The sequence below is a fragment of the Trachurus japonicus genome, chromosome 23 (genome assembly GCF_045865225.1).
Source record: "Trachurus japonicus isolate A0001 chromosome 23, Traja_1.0".
Classification (NCBI taxonomy): Eukaryota; Metazoa; Chordata; class Actinopteri; order Carangiformes; family Carangidae; genus Trachurus; species Trachurus japonicus.
This window is the reverse complement of record NC_140929.1, coordinates 10,294,744-10,317,711: the sequence shown is the minus strand read 5'-3', so window position 1 is coordinate 10,317,711 and position 22,968 is coordinate 10,294,744. Positions and strand designations below refer to the sequence as shown.

Here is a 22,968-nt window from a genome sequence, read left to right as displayed (position 1 = left end):
ACTGAAAAGCATTATGTAATGAACATTTCAGTTAACAGCAGATGTTATAATAGCACTACTGTACTTTTCATCGACACACCACTGCATCTTTGAAGATCTTAAGGCATTTGTAGAACTTAAGAACTCAGATTATATACATGCTTTTGATTAACCACATTCTGATGAAGCACCATTCAATGGTTCTATAAAATAAAAAACTGAAGAAACTTGTGTTACATGTAAATTATATAACAATAGGAAATGTGAGATAAAAAAGAAAAGAAAAAAAAGCACCATCCACTCCTGCACTGTGATTCATTCTGCCTGAGTCATCCAGCACATGTAGGGTTAAAGTATAGCTGCAGCGTCTTACTGCAGTGTCTAAAGCATTTGGCTGATCGTTACAGTATACGCCAGAAGAAGAGAAGGGGAAAAAAACATCTCTCTCTAAAACTTCCTTTTTTCTTCCAAAAATCCATTTTATTGCATTTATAACATTTGGCACAGTACAAATTCTTGGTGCTTTTACAAGATAAACCTGTAAAGATCGACACTGACCTTTTTTCGGTTTTTGTTAAAGAAAGTCTTCTCTGTATAAATATTTTTTCTTATCACTGCATTCTCTGTAGCATGGTGTAAAAATCACACAGAATGCCCCTTTTTAAAACAACACTACCCTCATTTGTCAAAGTCAAGACAGCATCTTAAACAACTCATTGTTTTAAATAGAAGTTACAAGTTAGAAAATAGTTTCAATTTCTTTTTAATATATGTTTCTCTATCACCAGCCCATGGTAGTTTCAATTTGTCCATATATATATATTTATTTATAAGCATGTACAACAAGAAATCATCAGTCTTTTTAAGTTTGCACTCTGTACAAAAAAGTAGTTCCTGTCCTTTCTCCGTTGTGCATTCTATTGCATGATTTTATGAGGAAAGGACGCAGGGGGGAGGGGTGTGGGACAGGGGAAGGTGGGAGCTAGGGGCCTAGGGACACAAGTGGGAGCCTTTTTGGGGGGGGCGGCTTTTCAAATCTGAGTCTCCTGTACCTTCTCCTTGGTGTGAGTTTTTATGACATAGGGCTCAGACATTGCTGTGATGGTGCTGGGCAGGGTTCGAGGCAAAGAGTTCCCAACATTGTTGTCTGTCCATTTAGCCCCATGGCCAGTTGGTTTGTACGTGTTGTATTTAGGCTTTAGAGTGCTGTAGTCCACCTTATGAGGGCTGTAGTCCACTTTGTGTGGACTGTAATCAAGTTTAGGTCTCTGAGTGTGTGGACTAAAGTCAGACTTGAAGGCGCTGTAATCCGCTTTGTGTGGGCTGAAGTCAGTCTTGAAGGCGCTGTAATCGGTTGCAGTCTTATGGGGGGTATAAGGGTCCTTGGGCTTGTAGGAAAGGTCAATTTTAGATCTCTGGGAATTGTAGTCTGGTTTCGGTTTAGGTTGAGTGCTGTAGTCAGGCTTAAATGGACTGTAGTCAGTTTTAGGTCTTGGGTGAGTGCCAAAGTCAGGTTTGAATGGACTGTATTCAGCTTTCGGTTTATGCTGTGTGTTGTAGTCTGATTTTAATGGGCTATAGTCATGTTTAGGTTTTGGTTGGGTGCTGTAATCTCGTTTGAATGGGCTAAAGTCAGATTTCTGTCTAGGATGAGTGCTGTAATCCGGTTTGAAGGGGCTGTAGTCCGTTTTAGTTTTTGGATGGGTGCCAAAGTCGGGTTTGAATGGGCTGTATTCTGCTTTAGGTTTGTGGGTGCTGTAGTCCTGTCTAAATGGGCTGTAGTCAGGCTTTGGTCTGTGAAGGCTGAAATCTGGTGTAGATTTGTGAGTGCTGTAGTCTGGCATGGTTTTGTGGCTACTGAAGTCCATATTTGGCTTATATGTGGTATATTCAGCCTTGGGCTTGTGAAGGGTGAAATCAAGCTGGGTTTTGTACTCGGCCTTGGGTTTGTGAAAGCTGTAATCAGTCTTGTGGCTGATAAAGTCCAGTTTGTGTATGCTGTTATGGTCCCGGATCTCAGGCAATGTGAGAGCTGTCTCTTGAGCTGCAGATGCTGGTGGTGGAAGGTCCTCCTCATCCACCTGGATAATCTCCACAGTGCGGGCAGCTGCCACTGTGCTCCTCTGCTGGTGGCGCTTTCTCAGTTTGTAGAAGGCAATGAGCATGACAGCAGCCAAGAGTGTCACTGCCACAAAGCAACCAATAATGATCTTAGTTGTCTTCATAACTTCATCCAGGCTAGGGCCAGACTTGCCTGGCTTGCCAGTGGCACCTTGCAGTCCTGGCACCACAGATGGCTTTGCTGCACCTGGTGGGCTATCAGTGCTTTGCAGTAGCACAGTTGGTGTAGAGATGAAGACTGGCTGAAACACTGAAGGAGAAGCAGTTGTAGTTGTTGTCCCTAGGCCTGCTCCTCCTCCTCCAGCAACCCCTGCCCCTGCAGCAGCAGCTGTGGTTGTGGTGGTTTTAGGTTTGGGCATCTCAGTGGTTGGCCCCAAGACTTCCACAGTCACTGTAGTAAAGTAACTCAAGTTGGATGTATTAAGCTCAGCTGCACTCACATTGAGGTAGGCTGAAGCGTTGGAGTTCCCAGCTGCATTGGACACCATGCAGGTGTAGGTGCCAGTGTCTGCTGCAAGGACATTTGAGAAGTTAAGAGTACCATCATTGAGGACTGATATTCTCGGGTGACCAGAGGCATGTGTCAGGACTGTCCCATTGGGCAGTAGCCAACGCACTGAAGACATTGGGGCTGTGCTGCAACGAAGCTCAGCCACTCGTCCTGCTGAGATGTTCAAGTCTCTCGGCGCATCAGCAATGAATGGTGCAGAACACTGGACTGCTGCACCCTCTCCCCGATCCACCTCAACCAGCTGTCGACCTCTCATGCTGGCAGGTGAGTGACAGCGTCCACAGCAAGTTGTGTTAGTAGGGATGGACTCCCTTAGCCAGCGTGCTAACCATACAGCCTCACAGCTACAGGTCCAAGGGTTATGGTGGAGATGGAGCTCCACCAGGTAACTGAGCGGGGAGAACAGATCGTGTGGCACAGCGCTCAGATTGTTATGGGCGAGATTTAGCTCCACCAGTGAAGATAAGTCGTCAAAAGCATTGCGCTCAATCACTGTGATTTGTGAGTTCATCACCCATAGCTTTTTCAGTGAGCGCAAGCCTTTGAAGGAGCCAGGCTTTATTTCTGGGAAATGATTTTCAGATATCTCCAGTTCCTCTAGGCCCTTGAGAGGACTCAGGTTTGGCATATCACCTCTTATGTTGCACATGCCCAGGTTGAGGTACTTGAGGTTTTGTAGGCCCTCAAAAGCTCCTTCTGAGATGTACTCCAGTTTCCTTAACTCTCCCAGGTCCAGACGCATGAGGGAGGGCACCCGGTTGAAGGCATAGGAAGGGATACTCTCAATGGGGTTGTTCCTCAGCCACAGTTCTCTCAGTTTAGACAGGTACTCAAAGGCCCCACTAGGCACCACTGTCAACCGGTTGTCAAACAGCTCCAGTGTGTTGAGGCTGGTGAGTCCATTAAATGCGCCCACCTCAATCTGACGTATGGCATTTCGCCCAAGCTGGAGCACCTCAAGGTGGTGCAGGTGCCGAAAGGAGTCAGCCTGCACCGCCTCGATGGCGTTTTCCATTAGATTGAGGTGTCGCGTGTTGGCAGGAATGCCAGGGGGCACACGGGTGAGGCCGCGTCGGGTGCACACCACCTTCCCCTGCTGATTACTGCAGGAACACTGCGGTGGACAGCCCTGGGGTCCTTGAGACACCGCCGCCCCCGCCAAGGCCAGGGAGGCGCTGCTCCACGCTCGCGCCATCAGGAAGACTACACAGAGCAGGGCGGCTTTCCTGGCACGATGCACAGCTACCCGCCCCAGGAGACTCATGATGTGGCACGTTCATAATTCAGCATCATCTGGGGGGGAGGATTGGGGTGTTTGGGGCAAGTTTTTGGGGGGGCTTTGGGAACAGGGAAAGTAGCTGGTTGACTGGTCGTAGTGTTAAGGGCAACAGAGTAAAAAGGTCAAGGGAACTGAGGAGGATAAGGGGAGAATGTGGGTTTGGGGTATTTGCTAAGGGGCAAGAGGACTTGACCTATCCTCAATTGAGCAATGCTTTTATGCCCATGAACTGTGCTCAGGGGCAGAGGGAAAGGAGAGGATAGAAAGGGCTGGCTTTTCTGAAACGTGTGTATGAGAAAGACATGGTGGTAAATCAAACAACAAAAAACCGTATTACAAGACAGAAGGGAGGGTAAGGTGTTACAAATTGATGCAAAGAGGGGTTGAAACACTAGACACCTACCTCAAGTTATTATTACAGGTCCTTGAACTGAGATATATAGCTTCCCTCCTTTTTTGCAATCAGAAAGAGCAGTGGTATTCAGATCAGATGTATGTATATCCAAGAGCAGCAAAGAAAGCCTCTTTATATTTGCTCTGTCAAAACAGGTATCAACGCCAAAGAGCTTAACCAAGATGAGCCCTTTTGTAAATCCACACATCCAAAGAGAAAGGTTCGAAGGCCCTTAGTGAATGTTTTTTCTCCCTTTCCGCGTTGATGAGGAAAAAAAGAAAAAGGGAAAAAAAAAGAAAAAGATTGTAGATAGGAATCCAGTCAGGCTCCCAAAGCAGCAGCAGTGCTCCCTTGCTCGCTTCTTGCTGTCGGCTCCTCTTCTCTCGCTTGTCCTTGGAATCCGACAGTTGATCCCCCTGCTAGACACCTTACCCAGGTCTCCATAGCACAGGCGACCACACAAACACACATGCACAATTTTTTTTTTTTGTTGTGCACCAAAAAGCCAAGGCAGAAAGGACAAAAAGAGGGGAGGTAGGTGGGGGGTGGGAATGAAAAGGTTGAATGAAAATTCCACAGTCCTTTCCAATGTTCTTTTGCCTTTTGTTTTGCGATGGTTAGGAGGGGAGGTTGACAAGTCCGAGAAAAAAAACCAGACCCCCTCCTCTCTGTATTCCTCTGTTCACTTTTTAGTGGTCAATCAGTTGGTCAGTCTGACAGCCCTTCTCCCTCTCTCGCTCTTTTCCCCTCGCTCCCCCTCTGTGGCGTCGTGTCCACTTGATTTCTTATGATTTTTTTTCTTCTTCTTTTCTCCTCCAGGAGAGCTCAGCAGGGGTTGAAAAGGCTAGACGACACACACACCGCTTTCATTAGCTTCTTCCACCTCTTAACTAGCCGCACGCTCCAGCCTCGGCAGCCGCGGTGGCGACAGCGGCAATTGCAAACGCGCACACACCATCCCCGCGAAGCACACAGCAGCAGTAGCGAGCACACACAGCAGCAGCTGCAGCCTGCCTCCCGTGCACTTCCCAATAATCCGTCAATTTCTTCAGAGGGGGAGTGGGGTGGGGGATGGAAGGGGGTGCTGGGAGGAGTGGGGGTGTTGTAGCTGGGTTGATCGAGGTGGGTTAGAGGGAGGAGGGGTGGTGCGCAGTTTCTCCTTCCTCTCTCCGGCGTGTTTCTTTTTTGTTCTTGTTTTCCCAGTTCTTTTTTTTTTCTCTCCCCTCCTCTCCTCGTGGTGATCAGCACCCTCTCGCTAATGCAGCGTCCGACTGGGGAGAGGAGCAAGACAGGGAAGGCAAGCGCTGGGCGAGCGCGCGGCTTACAGGCGTGACGTTAACAGTAGCGTCGATGTGGAAAGGATCCGTTGTAGCAGCAAAAGAGAGAGTGTGCGCTGGCTTGGATCTCTCTCTCTCTCTCTTTCTCTCTCTCTCACTCTGTTTTACACTCTCTCTCTCTTGCTTGCTCTGTCACACTCTCTCTCTCTCTCACTCTCTCACATTCCCTCTCTCTCCCTCTCTGCCTCCCTCCTGCTCTCTCTGCAGTGTCCTGAGGTAGTTGGGTGAGCTCAAAGCACTCAGACCTTTTTAGAGATCTACCTCTTCAGAAACCAGTTTGCTCTTGCCGTCCTCCGCTCTCTCTTTTTAATACTCAAAGTCTCTTGTTTTGTGGCTTTCTGGGGCTTTGTGTGGCTTAGGGGAATAGACGGGCTGTGTCCGCGCAAAAGGCAGAGATGGACAGTGGCATCCCCACAGCAACCAGATTTTAACCCTCTCATCCCCAGCAATAATCCAGGCATTCCAGCGAGTCTGGCGAAGCTTTCCCAGCATTGCTTCGGTGGCAAAGGCAGGCAGATGGGACACTCTCTCTCTCTCTCTTCGTCTCTGTATCTCTTTCTCTCTCTCTCTCTCACTCCCTCCCTCCTTTCTCTGCTCTCTGTTTTTTTTTCACTTTATCTCCCCTCACTCTCTCACTCTTTTCGTTTTGTCCTTTAGTGGAAAATAGAGGAACATGAATGGACTGCTGACGCATCCTGCTTGGAGCAGTGCTTTGGTTTGATGCAGTGTGTTTTGTGCATTAACTCCCCCACTCCCCCATCCACCCACCCACCCACTTCACCCTCACCCTCCTCACTGTCTTCCCTTCTCTGCTCACTCTTCGTCCGTCACTGTGTCACTCTACTTCATCTCTAGCTGTCTATCTCCGAGTATACAATCTCCTACATGCTCGCATTTGCATTTGCCCCTGTCACGGCTTTATTGTGTGCGTCTTTAGTTTTACTGTTGGGTTGTTTCAGTGTGATTTAAGCAATCTCCATCTCAACTTCAATCTACCGTGCAATAGAGCAACAACTTTTCTCTATAAAAAATGGATTGGGTTGCTTTATTAATATCAAATATTACGTAGATAGACTTCGATCCAGACTGGGTGCAGGAGTAGGATCCAAGGAGTGAGCTGTTAAATACTGAAAAAGATCAAATAAAATGCGGTAGATAATATAAAATCATAAATTCTACCTCTTGTATTGTTTCCTCTTTCCATCATGTAAGCCTTTGCAGGTAGTTAGAGCACTCTAAACAGACAGGCCTTAACCCTCAATTTGAGTACAAACTGTCGCTCCAGGAAGCACACAGCTGTAAAGGTCATGTTAAGGAAGGCAAACAGGAAAAAAAACCAAGACATGCTTTACCTTCCGACTGCGGGAAAGGAGGCAAAATGAACGCACCCCACTGTCCCATCGTCCCTCTCCCCCTCCAATGATTTGTACAAGCGTCGTGTCCATTAAACTAGGAAGCGGTGTGGGTAATTGATGGTTGGTAAGGCTAGCTGTGACAGTACTGCTAGGTGTGTGAGAGTGTGTGTCTCACTGTGTGTGTGTGTTGGAGCTCAAGAGTAAGCGTGTGAAAGAGAGAGAGAAAGGGAGAGTGAGGAGAGAAAACATGCAAGCTAGAAAAGGTCACACTGCCTGTAGCACAGTATGTTATTCCCACCGGCACAGGAGTATAGAACCAACTCCTATATCACACACACACACACACATACACACTTTCTCCTAGACTTCGATGCAGTTGAATATGAATGGGCTTCAATGAAGCACATATAACAGTAAGGTGGCAGCCACAGGAGTATAGGGAGGGATTTTCCTGTGTTAGGGAAGAGAGGCTATTTCCTTTTCTTCCCACATGGGATTCCCTCGCACCGTGACCATGTGGAAGGTGATATAAGGCGCGCTGCAGTGCTGCATCCTCCGAACAAGTGGAAACATGATAATGCATTGCAGGGCATACCAAAAGCAGGGTTGTACAGCTGCAGGATGTTTGGCAAATGGGCTGCTCAAAACAACACCAAACATTTCATCGATCTGTTGTCAAGTTAAGCCAACTGCAAATGAAGGCTTCTGGTTCTCTGTGTGCTTATTGATGACAAAAAAAAAAAAAAAAATCAGATGTAGTACAGTGTGCAATACTGGCACCACTCCGCTTTGTGTGTCAGATGGCGCCCGGGCACTGTTCTGTAGGTGCGGCGTGCGTGTGTGCCACCATTTGATGAGCAAGTGACCCAGAATGAGTTCAGGTTGTGTTTTACCCACCCAGCACAGAACATCCCCAGACCTACGATCTAACCAAAATCAACCACTGACCCAAAACATGCCCAACGCTGCGAGGGTAGCTCTCTGCTCTCGGCCCCTCTTCCTGTCTCTTTTTGTTCTCTTTTCATTTGTGTCTGTCAGCGGACACTCTGCTCTCTCTCTCTCTACCTCGGGTCCTCGGGTCATGGCCTGCCAAACTCTGCGATGCTCCACTGACCAAAAGTGGTCAACCCCATGCGTTATAGCTTGATCCTGGCCTGGAATGAACCAACATGGCCGGATGGTCAGCCAAATTCTGTGATCACAGCAAGGTTTTCTCAAGGTCCAGCATGAGCGTGCGTGTTGGCATTCCTGACGGGGGCTGGCTTTTCCAGGTTGAACATAATTTGGTGGCTCGTGCCAGTGTTGACTCCGTAAACCTGGCTGAGCCGCGTATTCGCAGTGTCTTTCAAAGTTAAGGTTACACCAGTTTGCCCAGAGTGCATAGTAACCAGTGCTCCGGTCAAACAGTGGTCCCATATGTTCCCAGTATAACACGCAGCGTCTTGACAAGAAATGTGTTGTCAGGCCTTTCCTCCAGGACTTAACTGCTTGACGAGCTGTCAGATATGTGGGACCTTCACTCTGTCATGCCAGCCCCTTGCCCCCACCCGCTGTACGATCCCTGCCCTCCCTGCCTTACCGCCTTACCCAGGGCTGTGTTGAGCCACCACCCTGCACCAGGCCAGGAGGTCACTAGGTGTAGTTCGGGGGGTACCGCACGACCTACTTTGGCGGTGGCGGCCTGTCCACCAGTCAGCCGGCGTGTTCGAGGGGGTATATGCAAAACAGTACAGAACCCATCCCCCTGGGGTGAGTGCTTGAAAATCTGGGCTGCGGCCAGTCACATGTAGGTCAGCAGCCTGTGTCTGCATGTGTGTACGTGTCAGTAGTTCCATTTGGACGGATGGCCCGCAGTATGGTATAGCAGCAATGACAATCGGATTAGAAGAACGTACAGTCGAATGATAGATCTAATGATAATGTCATTGCCTCTGCCATTGCCAGAATCAAGGATTCGCAGCACCACACCCTTGGGCAATCCACATACGGTTTTTCCGCGTGTGTACAAGCGAGACAGAGGCGATATTTTCCCAAGGAGACACAAGGCAAGCACTATTTTTGGGCTTGTCTTGTGCTTTGAGAGCAATTACAAATTTTATGCATTTAAGTGAGTGTGTATGTGTGCGCAAGCAGGCGAGCATGCCCTCTAAATATCCCTGTAATGTCCCTATGGCTGATTGCATACCGGTTCCCACCCTGGCACAATGTTATCATAAACCAATTTTTCCAGGTCACTATGCTTAAATGTGTATACACACCAACACACCCCGCATTAACACACACACACACACGCGGACACCCCCAAACTCTGTGATGCCGACCTTGAGGTAAAGGACCTGCTATTAGACACCTCCTCTCCCATTTTCATTTCAATCTCCAGGAATTAATTCTGCGGCAGATTATGTGTAACTCACATATTCACATCCACACACTCTCTCACTCACTCAGACACACACACAGACATGCTGCTATCAGTGTCCCAGTAAGAGCTTAAACTCCTTGGTAGGGATTTTTTTCCCCCTCCCTGTTTATCACTTTTCTCATCACACATACACACTCACGCGTGCACACACCAATCATCGCCAGTGTATGAAGAGATTATAATAGGCAATAGGGTATATTAGTGGCTTCCGTCTGGCCACGTTGGGCGAGTTGTCGTGCTTCATATACTGGCTCCGTCTCGCTTAGTTTGCTTCCACCGACCTTGTGTGGCCTCCACTCAGCACAATATACTAATACTGAAAACATTTCCAGCATTATCTTACACCGAGCGTCCTATGGCATTTTCATTTATTGCTTTTAGACGACACTTTAATGCAGGGCAATTTGGGCAGGCAGTTAAGGTTAGGTTAGTCCAACAATAAAACAATACATGCTGGTAATGAATTGCTCTGTCATTAATCCTTTAACTTTCCATTCTCCCTCGTTCCATATGTTTAGCTTTCACTCTTGTTTTCCTTTTTTTTGTTTTCTCCTTATCCCCCTCTACTCCCCACTCTCAACTAGTCTCCTGCTCTTTCTCCTTTTCCCTTTCTCTTTTTCTTTTTTATCCTGCTTTGTTCTTGATGTTTCCTTTTTCTCTCCCTGACTCTTTCTTGTGCTCTTGCTCTGCTGTCTCCCCCCTGTCTTTACTTCCTCTTGGCTTCCCCTCCTCTCTCTTCTTGCCCTCACTCTCCTCTAAATTGCCACTTCCTACAGTGTTCCTCTGGTCTAGTATTTGCAGGCCTGTTTCAAGTTAATTGTCTTTTCTCATTCAGCATATGGTGTGTGTGTCTGTGTGTGTGTGTGCTCACTCTCAAATGAGGGCACTATTAGATCATGGCAACTGAAGGCACACAGTAAAAGATGACCATTTTCACTCCTCTCTTTTTTTTCTGTCATCCTGTTTGAGCTTTGCTAGCAGCCATTGTCTCCAGACTAATGGGCTTCATTATGTTGAGCTGTGTTCATACTGGCTGCCAGAGCAGGGATTAGCCCTAGCGCCATGTTAGCTGGAAGCAGAAGAAAGATACTGCTAGGTTAGCACTGTTAACCCAATCAGCATGAGCCCTGGTAGCTGGATAGGGGAAGATGCTTCATGAGTATTTGGCAACTTTGGCTTCTTGAATCTTATACCCTTTGGAAAAACCTTTTACTAATCCCTACCACATTCATTTTAAAGATGTTTTTTTTATAGTTTTACTCAAAAAACATAGTTTAATTTTGCACAGTCTGTTATATAATGTCTTTCTTCCCTTTATATTTCTCTCACCACATGCTAATGCTCGCCATGTCTTGCCCCGGCCGCGTCACTGGTCAGCTGGCCTCATTAGGATTCATGGAGCATCCCTGTATGTGTGTTCATCACAATGTTGCCTTGCCAACTGCCAGGCCTGCAGGAAATGGATGTCTCTTTCTCTGAGCAATGTGAAGGTAAAAACATAGTTATTCACCGCACAGAGAAGAGCTAAATCTTCTGGACTTTTAGCTCCTTTGGAGCAAAGATGCTGTCTTCATTCAGACCCACACCGCCCCTCCTCCCTCCTCTCCCTCTCCTCCTTTTGCTTTTATGTCCTTGACTCGGTCAAAACAAAATTCCTTGCGTGTTACTCTGCAACATTATATGTGACATTAGTCCCATGTTGGGCTTTTGTATTATATCTACTCAGTTTACTCAATTTTAACGGATGAAAAGGGAGTCGTAACAGTGATTTAAGTGCATACTTGCACATGCTTGGTCTTGTCTTGCCTTGATGATGACAATAGTTGTCCAGCATTTCCTGTTGCCTTTATAGAATACCAAGTAACGAATGCCAAGACAAATATGTCTCCTAGAAGAGGTAATAGGATGCAGCAGCACAAAAAGCATTTTCTTTGCCTCTAAAACTACTCATCTTTCAAGATGTCGATATGAAATCCTTACCATCTAAATCTCCATAACTAGTTCTGGGTGGTGGACTGACCAACCTGCTTCACAGACAACCTCCCTTTCCGTTATAAATAAAGTGGCCACCTTTATCTCCCCTCCCTCTATGATGCCCATGACCTTCGAATATCCTCCTCTCCCCGAAGCGACCTGGCGACAATTACTGTCTTTACAGTTTTATTTCTATGAAACTGTTAATCCCAGAATCTCCATTTGGCCTCGTGTGAGGTGAGGATTAGCCCTACACACACACACACACACACACACACAGGGATGGAAGAAACGGATGAAACGGCTTTTCATTTTTGACAAAATCCACCTGGCCACACCCAGATTACAGCAGCACTGTCCCACTGATAGCGAGGTTGTGTGTCTGTGTGTGTGTGTGTGTGTGTGTGTGTGGGCGCCAATAATCTTTGTTTTCCACCACCTTGTTGTGTGTAATCCTATTGGTCTACCTTCCTGTGTACTCTGCTTTGTTCTAGATATCTGGGTACATACACTTCACATTATTGCAAACTGCTTTCCAATGGTTTTCCAGTGTTGGTTGAGCAGACAGGAGGTGAGGAGTGAATAGAGCTTCTTTTTCTGTAATGTGCTTCCAATTTGGATTTCATTACTGATAGTTGCCTTGTCTACCTTATCTGTATTCAAATGAACTATCTGCTCCCCACTGTCAGCATAATAACAAGACACAGACACTCGTCAAGTGTATTTAAAGCAGATATGAAGGGTCATTCTTTTGACATGAAATAACATTTTACAGCAGAGAGAATGGGCAGGAGTTTGTGTGTGTGAAGAAGACGCGCCTCTTGTATTTACTCTCTAATACGACTGCTCACCTCCCAGCCAGTTATTTTTCCTGTGTAATATCCTCTGTCTATTCCGTCTTTTTTTTTCTTTTTTTCCCCCTCTCCCTCCGCCATACTGGGGATTTGAGAAGCCAAGCTAAGTGTGTCTAATCTATGAGCGCAACCAGCACAGCGTCAAATGTTTTGGTCCCGATTTACCTGCAGCTCTCAGCCATACAACACTTGAGCAGCTGTCCAGCCAAGCAGGTAGGAGACAATGCAGGATAAGGAGGGCTGAAGGCTGAGGAATAGACACCCGAGTGGACAACGACATTACAAAGCAACTACGGGAAGATTTAAAGGAAGTAAAGTGAGAAAAAGCAGGTGCTTTGGGATAAATGAAAGAAAGCACACACCAAAAAAAATAAAAAAAGAGAAGATGGAAATAGGAAAAAGTACCACCTGACACACACTTTCCCCTCACACCACTCTGCACCCTTAACACCAGGCCCCGCGACCTTGCTTAAATGTGTTTTCTGTAGAAGTGCAATCAGGGATATCCCCCGGAGGTAGGCTGCGACTGGGGGGCCAGCAGGGACCCGGCTATGGAGGGATGGAGGGATGGAGGGAGGGAGGGAGGGAGGAAGGGGGGTAAAAAGCAGCAGGCAGCACTTTCTAAATTGAAGTCAATAACACAGCAGTCCATTCTATAAGAGCCAGTCCTCCCACACAGTCCGCTCGCAGTCACTAAGGAGAGCTGAGGCCGGGCTGTCGATTGAGTTCTCTCCAAAGTGCCGCTACGCATGGCAACATGTGCTTGTGTGGGTCAGCAGCACACGAAGACCAGAGGTGTGGCATCAGAGCTGCACGCCTAATGAACCTGTAAAACAGTAATTGTGGTCGATCTAAAAATAAAAATGAAAAGTAACATACAGTACAGTAGAACATACAATTTGGAAAACTATTAAGCAAACCCGACCTGAGAGCGCCTCTATTCTACATTGAGCTGTTGTATGAAATCTTGCTAATGCAGGCATATCTGACACACACATGCACACACAGCCTTATTTCGCCTTTTAATCCCTTTTCGCATGTTAGCACTTCTACATAGCTTTGGGGGATTAGAACCGGTATGGTTGGCCTGCCCTGAGTACGGGGGTAGGAAGGGAAGTTAGTGACTGGGAGAGAGGGTAGACATCCAGCTGACATGAGTTTTGCTGTGCATGCGTGGTGCGTGTACATACTTTGTATCTGAATCTGATGACCACAACATAGAAGGGACCCCCCACACGTCTGCACAGCATGGAACAGACATGATTTGTTCGGGATGTGGCACTTTTTGTTTACTTTTGCTGACCCAAATCCAAAAGTTGATAGGCTGCAGTTTTAATACTCCGCACTCGTGTGCTGACATGTTTATATGAGTCGTGATTTTTACAGGCAAATGCAATTTCCTGATAAAAGCACATTTAGATCGCAAGTTCTTGCTTTTTTCCCCCCGTATTCATCTGAAACATTGAGTATGTTAGCGGGAGGTTGTTCTACGGGTGGATTCATAACTGTCGCACACGATCCCCGGTGTCAGATTGTTGCAGCGGTAATCCAACTATCTGGAGAAAAAGGAGCCGCGCACACCATCACATATGTTCATACTCAGATGCATTTTAAATCTGCGTTTTAAATTTTACATGAAACCAAGGGAATAAGTGAAATGAAGTGTAAGTGAAGCTATTCTTCATCCACCGGGCTCTTTAACTTTTTAAATATACAGAGAAATCCCATTGTAATGCATCGCCACCATATCGCAAAAATATGTCATCTTTACATAAGCAGCTAAGTGCTTTCCATATGTTTTACTACTTTATCTCCCTTGTAGAGTTGTTGGCTGTTATTCTGTCACTGTTTGCCGGTAGAAGTTTTATAGATCAATGCAGGACACAGGTCACGGCCTGCTGGTGCTCTCTTTCTGTTTTCTCTGTCACTTTTTACACTGATGGCATCAGTCTAGGTCACTTGCACCCTAGTTGTGGTTATTGGTGTGTGGCCTGGTTTTTTTTTTTTTCCATAATAACCCCTCACCACACACACACACTCTCACCCAGCACACATAGGGCAGGCTTGACACATGGATGAACAGTGGTAATTTCCCCAGGCATACATTGATTTCACTTTCATTTTCCTGCCACTCATTGTTTGACATCCTGCTGAAAATTATAATTTTGACTCGAAGCCTATCGCTTTATTTCAGCGACTCCATTTTTTTTTTTAACCGTGTTTCATCGCGAGTCATCGGATTACAAATAATGAAGGGGAGTGTATTTGGCGATGGTGTTTTGGAATTGATTTCGACAAACAATAAATGGCATTGATTGTGAGTGCAGCACCAGTGCACAAATGGAATAGTACACAAATAGTAAAGTTTCTATTTCAGTAACACCATTGTGCAATAGTTGTATGGATAGATAGATATTCTTTTTCTGTGAATTCAGAGCCTCAACACTTGTGAACACATGTAGCGACTGCATGTCAGTGCTCTCTCACATCCAGGTAGCAGATGTCTTGCACCACTCTCCGATTATCCCTGAAGTGTTGTCTCAGATGTGTCGTAAGTTCATTCAAGTTGTTGTATTTTTAAACACACTGCTAGCAAAGACTGAATGGCTGCGTGTGCGTTTTAATATGCATGTTTCGTCTGGAGATGACTTTGCTGACTTAACTGTCTAGACACTTCTTCAAGGGCTGGCATTATTTTATTTCTTTTTTTTTTCCTTCTCGTTGTCTATCACACATTCTGTCATCCATTTTAGTGGCTCAGCTATACACAGCAATAAATGACTGAAACTGAAATTGATGAAACCACAGAGAGACATTGGTTTGGATTTTCTTATGAGGCAACTATCGGGCTCCGCACTTATTCATTCGGCGGGAAATCCCACGAGACAGCAGCCTTTGGGCATGGGGGTTTTATTTCTGAGAAGGTGTCCCATCGGGTATTAGAGTTGTAAGTCCGGATGGCGTCATGACTGTTGTGATGGCCACGAGATTGTTGTAGCTTGTAACTCCATGACACAGTAGTGGGGTGTCTGCTTTTTGCCCGTGGCTACGTTGTTGAAATTGAATTTGAAGAGAGTGTGTGTGTGCCGCTGTCTGTTTCTGAAGTGAGTGTTATCCGTCCTATTTGGAAACCCAATTGTCATATTGCACACCTGGTGGTGGAACAGGCTCTAGTTGCAGGAAATAGTGCATTTAAAGCCAAATGTGTAAAGTATCACATACTGAATGTACTCTGTGTGTGTTAGATGTATTATATAGGAACAGAACATGTGCCTTTTTGTGTTATGTACATGTGCAGTACCCACATGTCTCCACAACTCTTACTTTATAATTGATTTATCCTGTAAGTGCCACTTTTCAGTAGACATTCACATGTTTGAAAAGATAAAAATAAGCCACTTTAAAGCTGCTGCTGTGGTAGCTGAGGAGACATAACCATAGTAACTGCAGAAAAGTTTCCACCTGAATTTTAAACTAGAAAAAAAATCAAACGGATACATCTAACAAAGTGTTTAAACCCACACCGACACAGTCCAGTGGTTTAGGCATGTGTTCAGTGTCCGTCTGTTCATGTGCCATCACGAATGACTCAGTCTTCCTACATATTGTACCAGGGATGTGTTATATTGTATTGACCGGCGGTGACTGATACATGAGCCACAGTGTTTTGCCTCACAATCACGCACAGGTCGTCCACAAGTAAAAGAAATGGCCGAGGCTCTGCTGCAGCTCTGACACAAGCTCCAGCCCCGGAGATGCTGTGAAAAAGAAAAGACGCAATTCTGACATCGCTGACTGATTCATGACTGACTCATTGCTCTCCTTGTACCAAGAAGCCAACTGTGGAGAGAGGATGTGTTCGAAATAATACAAGCCCATGTCACTTAAAAAGACTTTACCTCAAGTATCTTGAATCACTCGTATTCAGATGTCTCTTGCTTTATATTTCAGATTCAGTCTAATTCAGTTACAAATAAGAGCCTTGATAAACACTTGACAGCCCAGTGCTATTGTGTGACGACGATATAATGGCTAAATGAAACTTTCTGCTTCCGTTGCTTGTGCCGCATCCTCCTTCTCTCTGACTGTGCTGATTCTCCAGTCAGAGCATGTCCTCTCTAAGGTAGCTCTGATTAGCAGCATCTGCGTTTCTGTACTCTAGTGGGGCAGAGAGGGGAGGAGGAATGGGGAAGGAGAAGCAGAAGAAGGAGGAAAAAAAAACCCTGCGTCTTGAACACTCTTTCGTCATTTGTGGCCTCTTCTAAGTTTTCTCTGTCCTCCTCCCATCCTCACACTTTTTTTTCTTCATTTCCACCCCCCTCCTCCTCCTCTTTCTGCCTCTCTCTCTTCCTCGCTCTCAATTTTATTCCACAAATGTTAGCCCCATTTCTCTCCCTTGTCTCCTCATTATGGAGGTGTTTGGAGGCCCAGTCTTGTTTTTGACACTGATTTTTTTTTTCTTTTTTTCATTTCCCCGAATGGCAAGCTTAAAAACAGAGGAAAGGGATGATTGGAACAAAGTCGCAGAGAGAAGCGATAACAAACTGATGGTGTCATTGGAAACTTTGTGTGATCGGAGGCTTATCTCAAATATTGAACAATGAGGTGTAAATTTGTCTTCCCCTGGACGTGTTTGTTTTAAATAACGATCTTCAAACAGGTGCAACCCAGGCGATGTTGGTGAAACTTGTTCTGTGCATTAACAGTAAGTAAAATATCTAGCAAGAGATAATGACGCCCATTAAGTTGATATTCAGTTTCTCCTGTAATAAAAGCTCTGTTTGATGGTCGCACGCTCCTAAAGGTGCCTGGGAACCGAGCACACATGCAGGAGAGCTGTAATCCCATTTATTTGACACCGCGCTCATTAGATTAACTGCCGTGGGCTGATACTAGTGCAGTCAGACTGGTCAACGTGCACTACGATTGAAGAAAGAAAATAGAGGGCAAATCATATTTGCCAATGAATTGTCATTTGCTGTCCAGCAGGACTAACTGCATGGTTCCTAAACAGGCATGACTTGATTCAATCAGTTCCCACTCTCCTATCTCTCTCTCTCTCTCTCCCTCCTCCTACACACAAAAAAGGCAACCACGCACCAACCTCAGCCTCGGTCCGCCGTCTCATGTGTTGATGGTCACTTGGCATTTATGTGATTGAACGCGCGGTGAGGTTGAATTGGATTGCTTAAAATTGAAGAATGATTAGACGATGATTCGTCTCAAGAGGTTTTTTATCTCTGGTGCCGCTGACTGGGGGTCAGATCATCATTTCCTGTTTTATGATATCTGACATCCTCTTGGCATGAAAGATTCATTCATGTCGCTCACTGTTGGCAAGCAAGTGTCTCGTTCATAATGTTTCCACTGAAAAACCAGCAGGGATATTCTATTGGACCTTTTACACCATCGCTTTAGAAATTTAATGAATAGCTAGAATAGATGAAGCGGGGATGTCCTCCTGTCTGTCAGCCTTCTGGCAGCCTCCAGCATGAAATGTTGTCTCTTTGCTGTGCTGCTAGTTTATAGCAACATGGAGTACCTCTCCAGCGGCTCTTCTCCGCCACTTTCCTCATACTCCAACTTCAACCCCTGCCTAACAACTCTCCAACAACCAGCCTAGCAACCGTGCCTCTCTATTTGACAAGCACACAGAAATTGACAAAAAGCCATACTGAAAAATGCCTCTGTCGGCTCTCCTCCTCCCCCTTTTTGCCCCCCACCCCCCACCCCCCTCCCCATCTCGCTCTCTCTTCCTCATTCTCTCACTCTGTCAGCGCAAGCAGAGGCTGGGAGGACAGAAATGGCTTTTTGAGTGACACAGGCCGGCTATGCCATTTGCCGTGTCAACTGGTGAAAGAGGACCGAAAAGGAGGTGGAGACAAATGATCATGGCCCGACCATGATTGTTCCGTGCCCCCTCTAGCTTTCACCCGCCATCTTTTTTCCCCTCATAGGTCATTGAAGTCCAAATAATGTTGACACAATGCCACTAGGTGTAGAAATGTTATCCCTAGTGCAATATTTTCACAATTTTTTTTTTTTTAAAGCTTTCTTTCAATTTTTCCACACTTTGAATGATTCCTCCAGAGTTACAAGGCTTGTGTTTATGTAGGGCTTGTTGATGAAATCTCTCTTTGAGTAATTGGAAATTTGGAGGAGATACTGTTAAACCAGTAATGAATCACGAAGCGAGCCACATCACATCTTTGCCTAATTTTGTGTCCAGCTCATCTCTTGGGAATATTTTCATTTGAATGGCAGAAAAATCTAAATTGACTCGGAATAATCCATTTTCTGTCGATCAGTCCACGCTCCTCGTGTCTTTGTCGACACTCAACTGTTCTTTCAACGGCCTCAACGGCTCCAGCCTTCAGTACACTGAACAGTCCACTAAAGAACCCTGTAACCCCTCTGTTTCCCCCACACAGGGCTATCTATGGCACACGACTGTAGTTTGGTCATTGCAGCCACAGAATTATAAATATTTAAAATTCCATTATGAAATCTTAAATCGATTCATAAAGCTGCAGCAAGTCGAGCGTGAGTGAAGAAACAGCTGCTCACGCCGCGGGGATATGAATGTGGAGGGGTTTGATAAAGCAGAACTGTAAAGGCTGCTACCGTCTATTTTACACTCATTACCTGTACAGTTATAAACCCCGTTTAGATTAGAATAGTAAACATTTGTTGAGTGTTGCTACTGAGAGTCCTCCACCTGCATCACAAATTCCATGTTTTTTGAACAAATTATTATTCCTATATATCTAAGTTAATGTGCTTTACTCTTATTTATAAAAAAGTAAATAGCTTAATGAGTAAAACACATAGAATGAGATCAATACATAATACAAGATGGTAAAAGGCATTACCCTGTTATTAATCTGTAATTGTTAGCTCACCACAGAATGCTGTTTGCTGCATTGACCTAATGAACAATATAACCACAATTCTCATAACCACCTTTTATGCTCCTTCAAAAGAGAATATCTGCTCTTCAATTTAACCACCATTCAAAATTGTCAGTAAAAACATGTGGTTGTTATATCCTATTTACTCTGTGTCCTTGCTGTCGCTGCACTGCTCGGTGATTGCAAAATAATGGCCCGGGTTTACTGGTTATGTACTCCAAGGTGTATGTGTAAATGGATGTGCGAGAAAGCAACGCTGTCATTTTGAGAGGTAATGTGGTTTAATGCCCTCTCCAATCATTTTGACCACCCCTAAATGTGCTCAATGTGGCTTGACTGCACCCACCAAGCTCTCGCTGCTTCAGGCAGCAATTTGAAGATTTGGAGTCTTACCTCTCACTGCTTACCGATACCCCCGGGGGCCTTAAGAAGCTGGGTGTCTCAACCTGGAACACAATGTACTTGTAGAAACTGAGTGAAAAATGCTTAAAAATCAAATTGCGGCGCCCATTCCAACGTGTTTGGCGCCACAATTGATCTTCAGTTGTCCACTTTTTCGTTTCCTTTTAGATCTTAGTCGTAGCCAGGTCGTGTGGTGCTGCCATTGAAAAAGATTAAAACTGCTCCCGAGTAATAACTTTCACAGAGCCGCGTAACATTTGTTTTTTTACGGCCATTCAATAACTTACAGCCTAGTTCAATTTGTGTTTTCCCACCTGCACCCTAGCACCATCCAGTTAAGGAGAATTATATGATATTAGTAATATTACAAATGTAGCTCAATATTCATCGACCAACATGCCATGTCGCCCCACTCTTAAAAATGAGATGGATTGTAGTTATTGCCGTTATTGATTTTAATAACCAGGCTGTTCAGGCCCAATGCTGAGCCTTGCTCCTGCTCAGCTACCTCTAGTCCTGTGTGAGGGCTGTGATATGCTTTCATCTGGATAACAAAGAATCTATAAACTAATTTAACTACAGGTTTAGCATGATTAGGTTTGCTGACTCTTGCAGATTTTTCTTTTTTCAAACACAGTAGGTTTTATGAAATGTGCTTTGAGCCCCTTCTTCCATCAAACCCTTTAAACCATGGATACATGTAATTTGAATGGGAGGATCACAGGACTGGCTGGATCTGGTTAATGGACTCAGATGGGAGGCCTTAGCTAAGTGTAATGTGTTAGTTGAAGGATCAAGCTTCCTAACAACAGTATTGATCCATTAGGCCGAATAGAGAGACAATGACTGATGTAGAAGGTTGTCGGTCATTGCATCACCACAGGTCTTGCATTACTCAGTGTCACTGACCCTTTCACTGTGAGACTTGTCAAAGCCCCGTGGTGTCCAATTGTTGTCCATGTTGTGGCTTTGGGGGGGTGAAATGACAGAAAAGTAAGATCACAAAAGGTCAGTGAGCATCACAAAGGCCTGCAGGTCGCAACCAGAGCCCATTTACGTTTCCACGATTCAGCATGACCTTGATTGTGTTTTCATGTTTTCATGTTTTCTCTTAAATGGATTATAACTGGGTCTGATCAGTGTTGCAAAAAAAGTGCAAGTGTGATTTTTTTTTTGGAGTGTAACAGTTCAACTCACTAGTGTAGTGAAGTTAATGGATACTGTAGCTGTTGAAGGACTGACCGTAACCCCCAACTCATGGCCGAAAGAAAGTCGAGGGACGCAAAGTCATTCAGAATGTATGTCACTCGCAAAAGGGACAAATCTGTTTTGACAATACTGTGTGTAACATGCCTGGTGCAGTAAAGTTAACCCTTCTCCCTCTGGCAGGAGAGATCTCAATAATTCATTGCCCCGGTTTAGAAGTCTACTGCGGGTTATTCAGGAAGGACAACGCCAGCCTCTCCCGTGATCGACTCACTATTGACCTCTGCCTTTTCTCTCTCTCCATCTTTGCTTCGACTCATTTTCTGTGAAGGCTTCATAAGTCTCTCAAAGCCCTCCTTTGAAAAGCTCCCTATGTTTAACTCTTCCACTTAATACCTTTTCTCAGCGCTGCCAGTAACTCAGACTATAGACTTGAATTTTTATAGCCTGGGCATTTTTTTTTATATCCTTTTCTTTTCTGACGTTTGGCAGAAAGATGACAGCCTCTAACGACCGCAGAGGCCACTGGGCATTGATTGAACACGTTATTGTAGATATCAAATTAGCCAACTAATCATGACTCATGAATTTGCTCATTAATGAACAAATCTTGGACTTTCTCAATCGGCATACAGACCGTGTGGACTCATCAGCGTGGTTGGCATTACAGCTCCATTCCAATAGCTCTGTCTATGACCAATGTGCATTTAAACATAAGTGTTTAAAACACTGAATTAAAAATTGTCCTTGAAAGCCTCGCAGCGAGAAGAACATTTGGTCCGAGACTTCCTCAGCTTGCTACGTTATGAAAGCCAAATGGCATGAAAGCTGTCTTTAAATCAACAATAAAGGGATCACTGTGGCAAAAAGTGGCAGTTTCTATTTTGTATTCATTGAAGACGGCCGGGCAGAACCCCGTGTCAACATCTTAACTCTTACTGAGGAGGACAACGGGGACAAACAGCAGCTAAGTTCAAACATCACTTTCCCCCATGGTGCCTGGACTGATGGCAAAAAGTGATGTTGGTATATAATAAATTCAAAAAAAGACCAACAGATAATGACGCTAAATTATTCAGTCTCCCACCTGCATTAACTAGAAGCTCATCCGGCCGTTGCCCGCCCATTCCTCTCCTCCCTCCCTCTGTACCCGTGTCCCCTGTATTCACCTGTTTTGTCACAACGGCGATGCAGGGCAAACATCAATTATCTATTGATGAAAGAAAAACTCATTAATGGGCATCAGGCAGGTTTAATGGTGGGGATCATGCTTGTTTGCCTGACCGTTAATGGCCTTGGCCATTCGAGAAGCGGTTTGACTTTTCCCCACCCTGCCACCGACAGACGGCAGCCGTCCGATGACAGTGATGCATGGGACCCCCTGAGTCACATTGATCACCCTGGGATAGTCTATACAGACATAGAGACACACACACATGAACACTTTCTTGCCCGGTGTGCATGTTATTGTACCACTGCTGGCAGCGCTGCTCTATCCTTGGATTGGTCAAAACTATTGGAAAAAGAGTGAAATGTTCAAATTCCTACTGGATATTGCTACTTTTTCCCCCCTCAATGAAGCGTGTAAGAGCCAAGGAAGTCCCTCACGACTGCAGAACCTGTCGATCAAAGCTAACCTGACTCTCCTGAAATTTAACAGAAGGAACAGTTTGCTCCAGACCAGGTGTACGTGCTGTGGTTAATTTTTCTGTCGAGTGAGTGAGTCGGTAAAAGATTTTTTTGTTTTCCTCATTGCAACAACTTCTATAACTGCAGACGGGTATTTGAAGAAGTTGTGTTGTGGGTCCCGAAACAGTTCTGCCACCAAATTGTTCAGACGGACAGATTGTGATCCACCTCAGCTCTGCAGCGAGCTCCGAGGCCAAGCTTCACCTGACGGCGCGCTGTAAACAGACGGCTTCTTTCAAGCTCTGCCATCCTTTTTCCCTGTCAGTTCTTGTTCAGTGCAAGGTCTTTTTAAAGCTGCATCCCAGCCCAGACCCGCCCTTTCAGTTTTACTCGTATTTATTTTGCAGTGCACTCACTGCTTTATCCCCTTATTTTGCCCAAATGTGTTTATTCATTACGTGTGTTTATAAACACTAGCTTGGAAATAATTCAGCATGGTTTTTCCAGCATATTTTACAACCTTCCCCCCTCCCAGGATTAACTCGATCAACATGTGACAAATAGCTGTCTGTCCTGACCCCGTGATCCGATAGT

The 22,968-nt window shown here is 45.3% G+C and overlaps 2 protein-coding genes across 3 annotated transcripts in view; one reads left to right on the top strand and one right to left on the bottom strand.

The window, feature by feature from the left end:
* snd1 (staphylococcal nuclease and tudor domain containing 1) overlaps window positions 1-22,968 on the top strand; it is a 172,214-nt gene that overhangs the window by 76,456 nt on the left and 72,790 nt on the right. The window lies entirely within an intron of this gene.
* Window positions 434-5,823, bottom strand: lrrc4.1 (leucine rich repeat containing 4.1). Its single transcript, XM_085769865.1, has one exon. It carries the CDS (start codon window positions 3,873-3,875, stop codon window positions 1,011-1,013), a length of 2,865 nt encoding a protein of 954 aa, XP_085625991.1. The 5' UTR covers window positions 3,876-5,823; the 3' UTR covers window positions 434-1,010.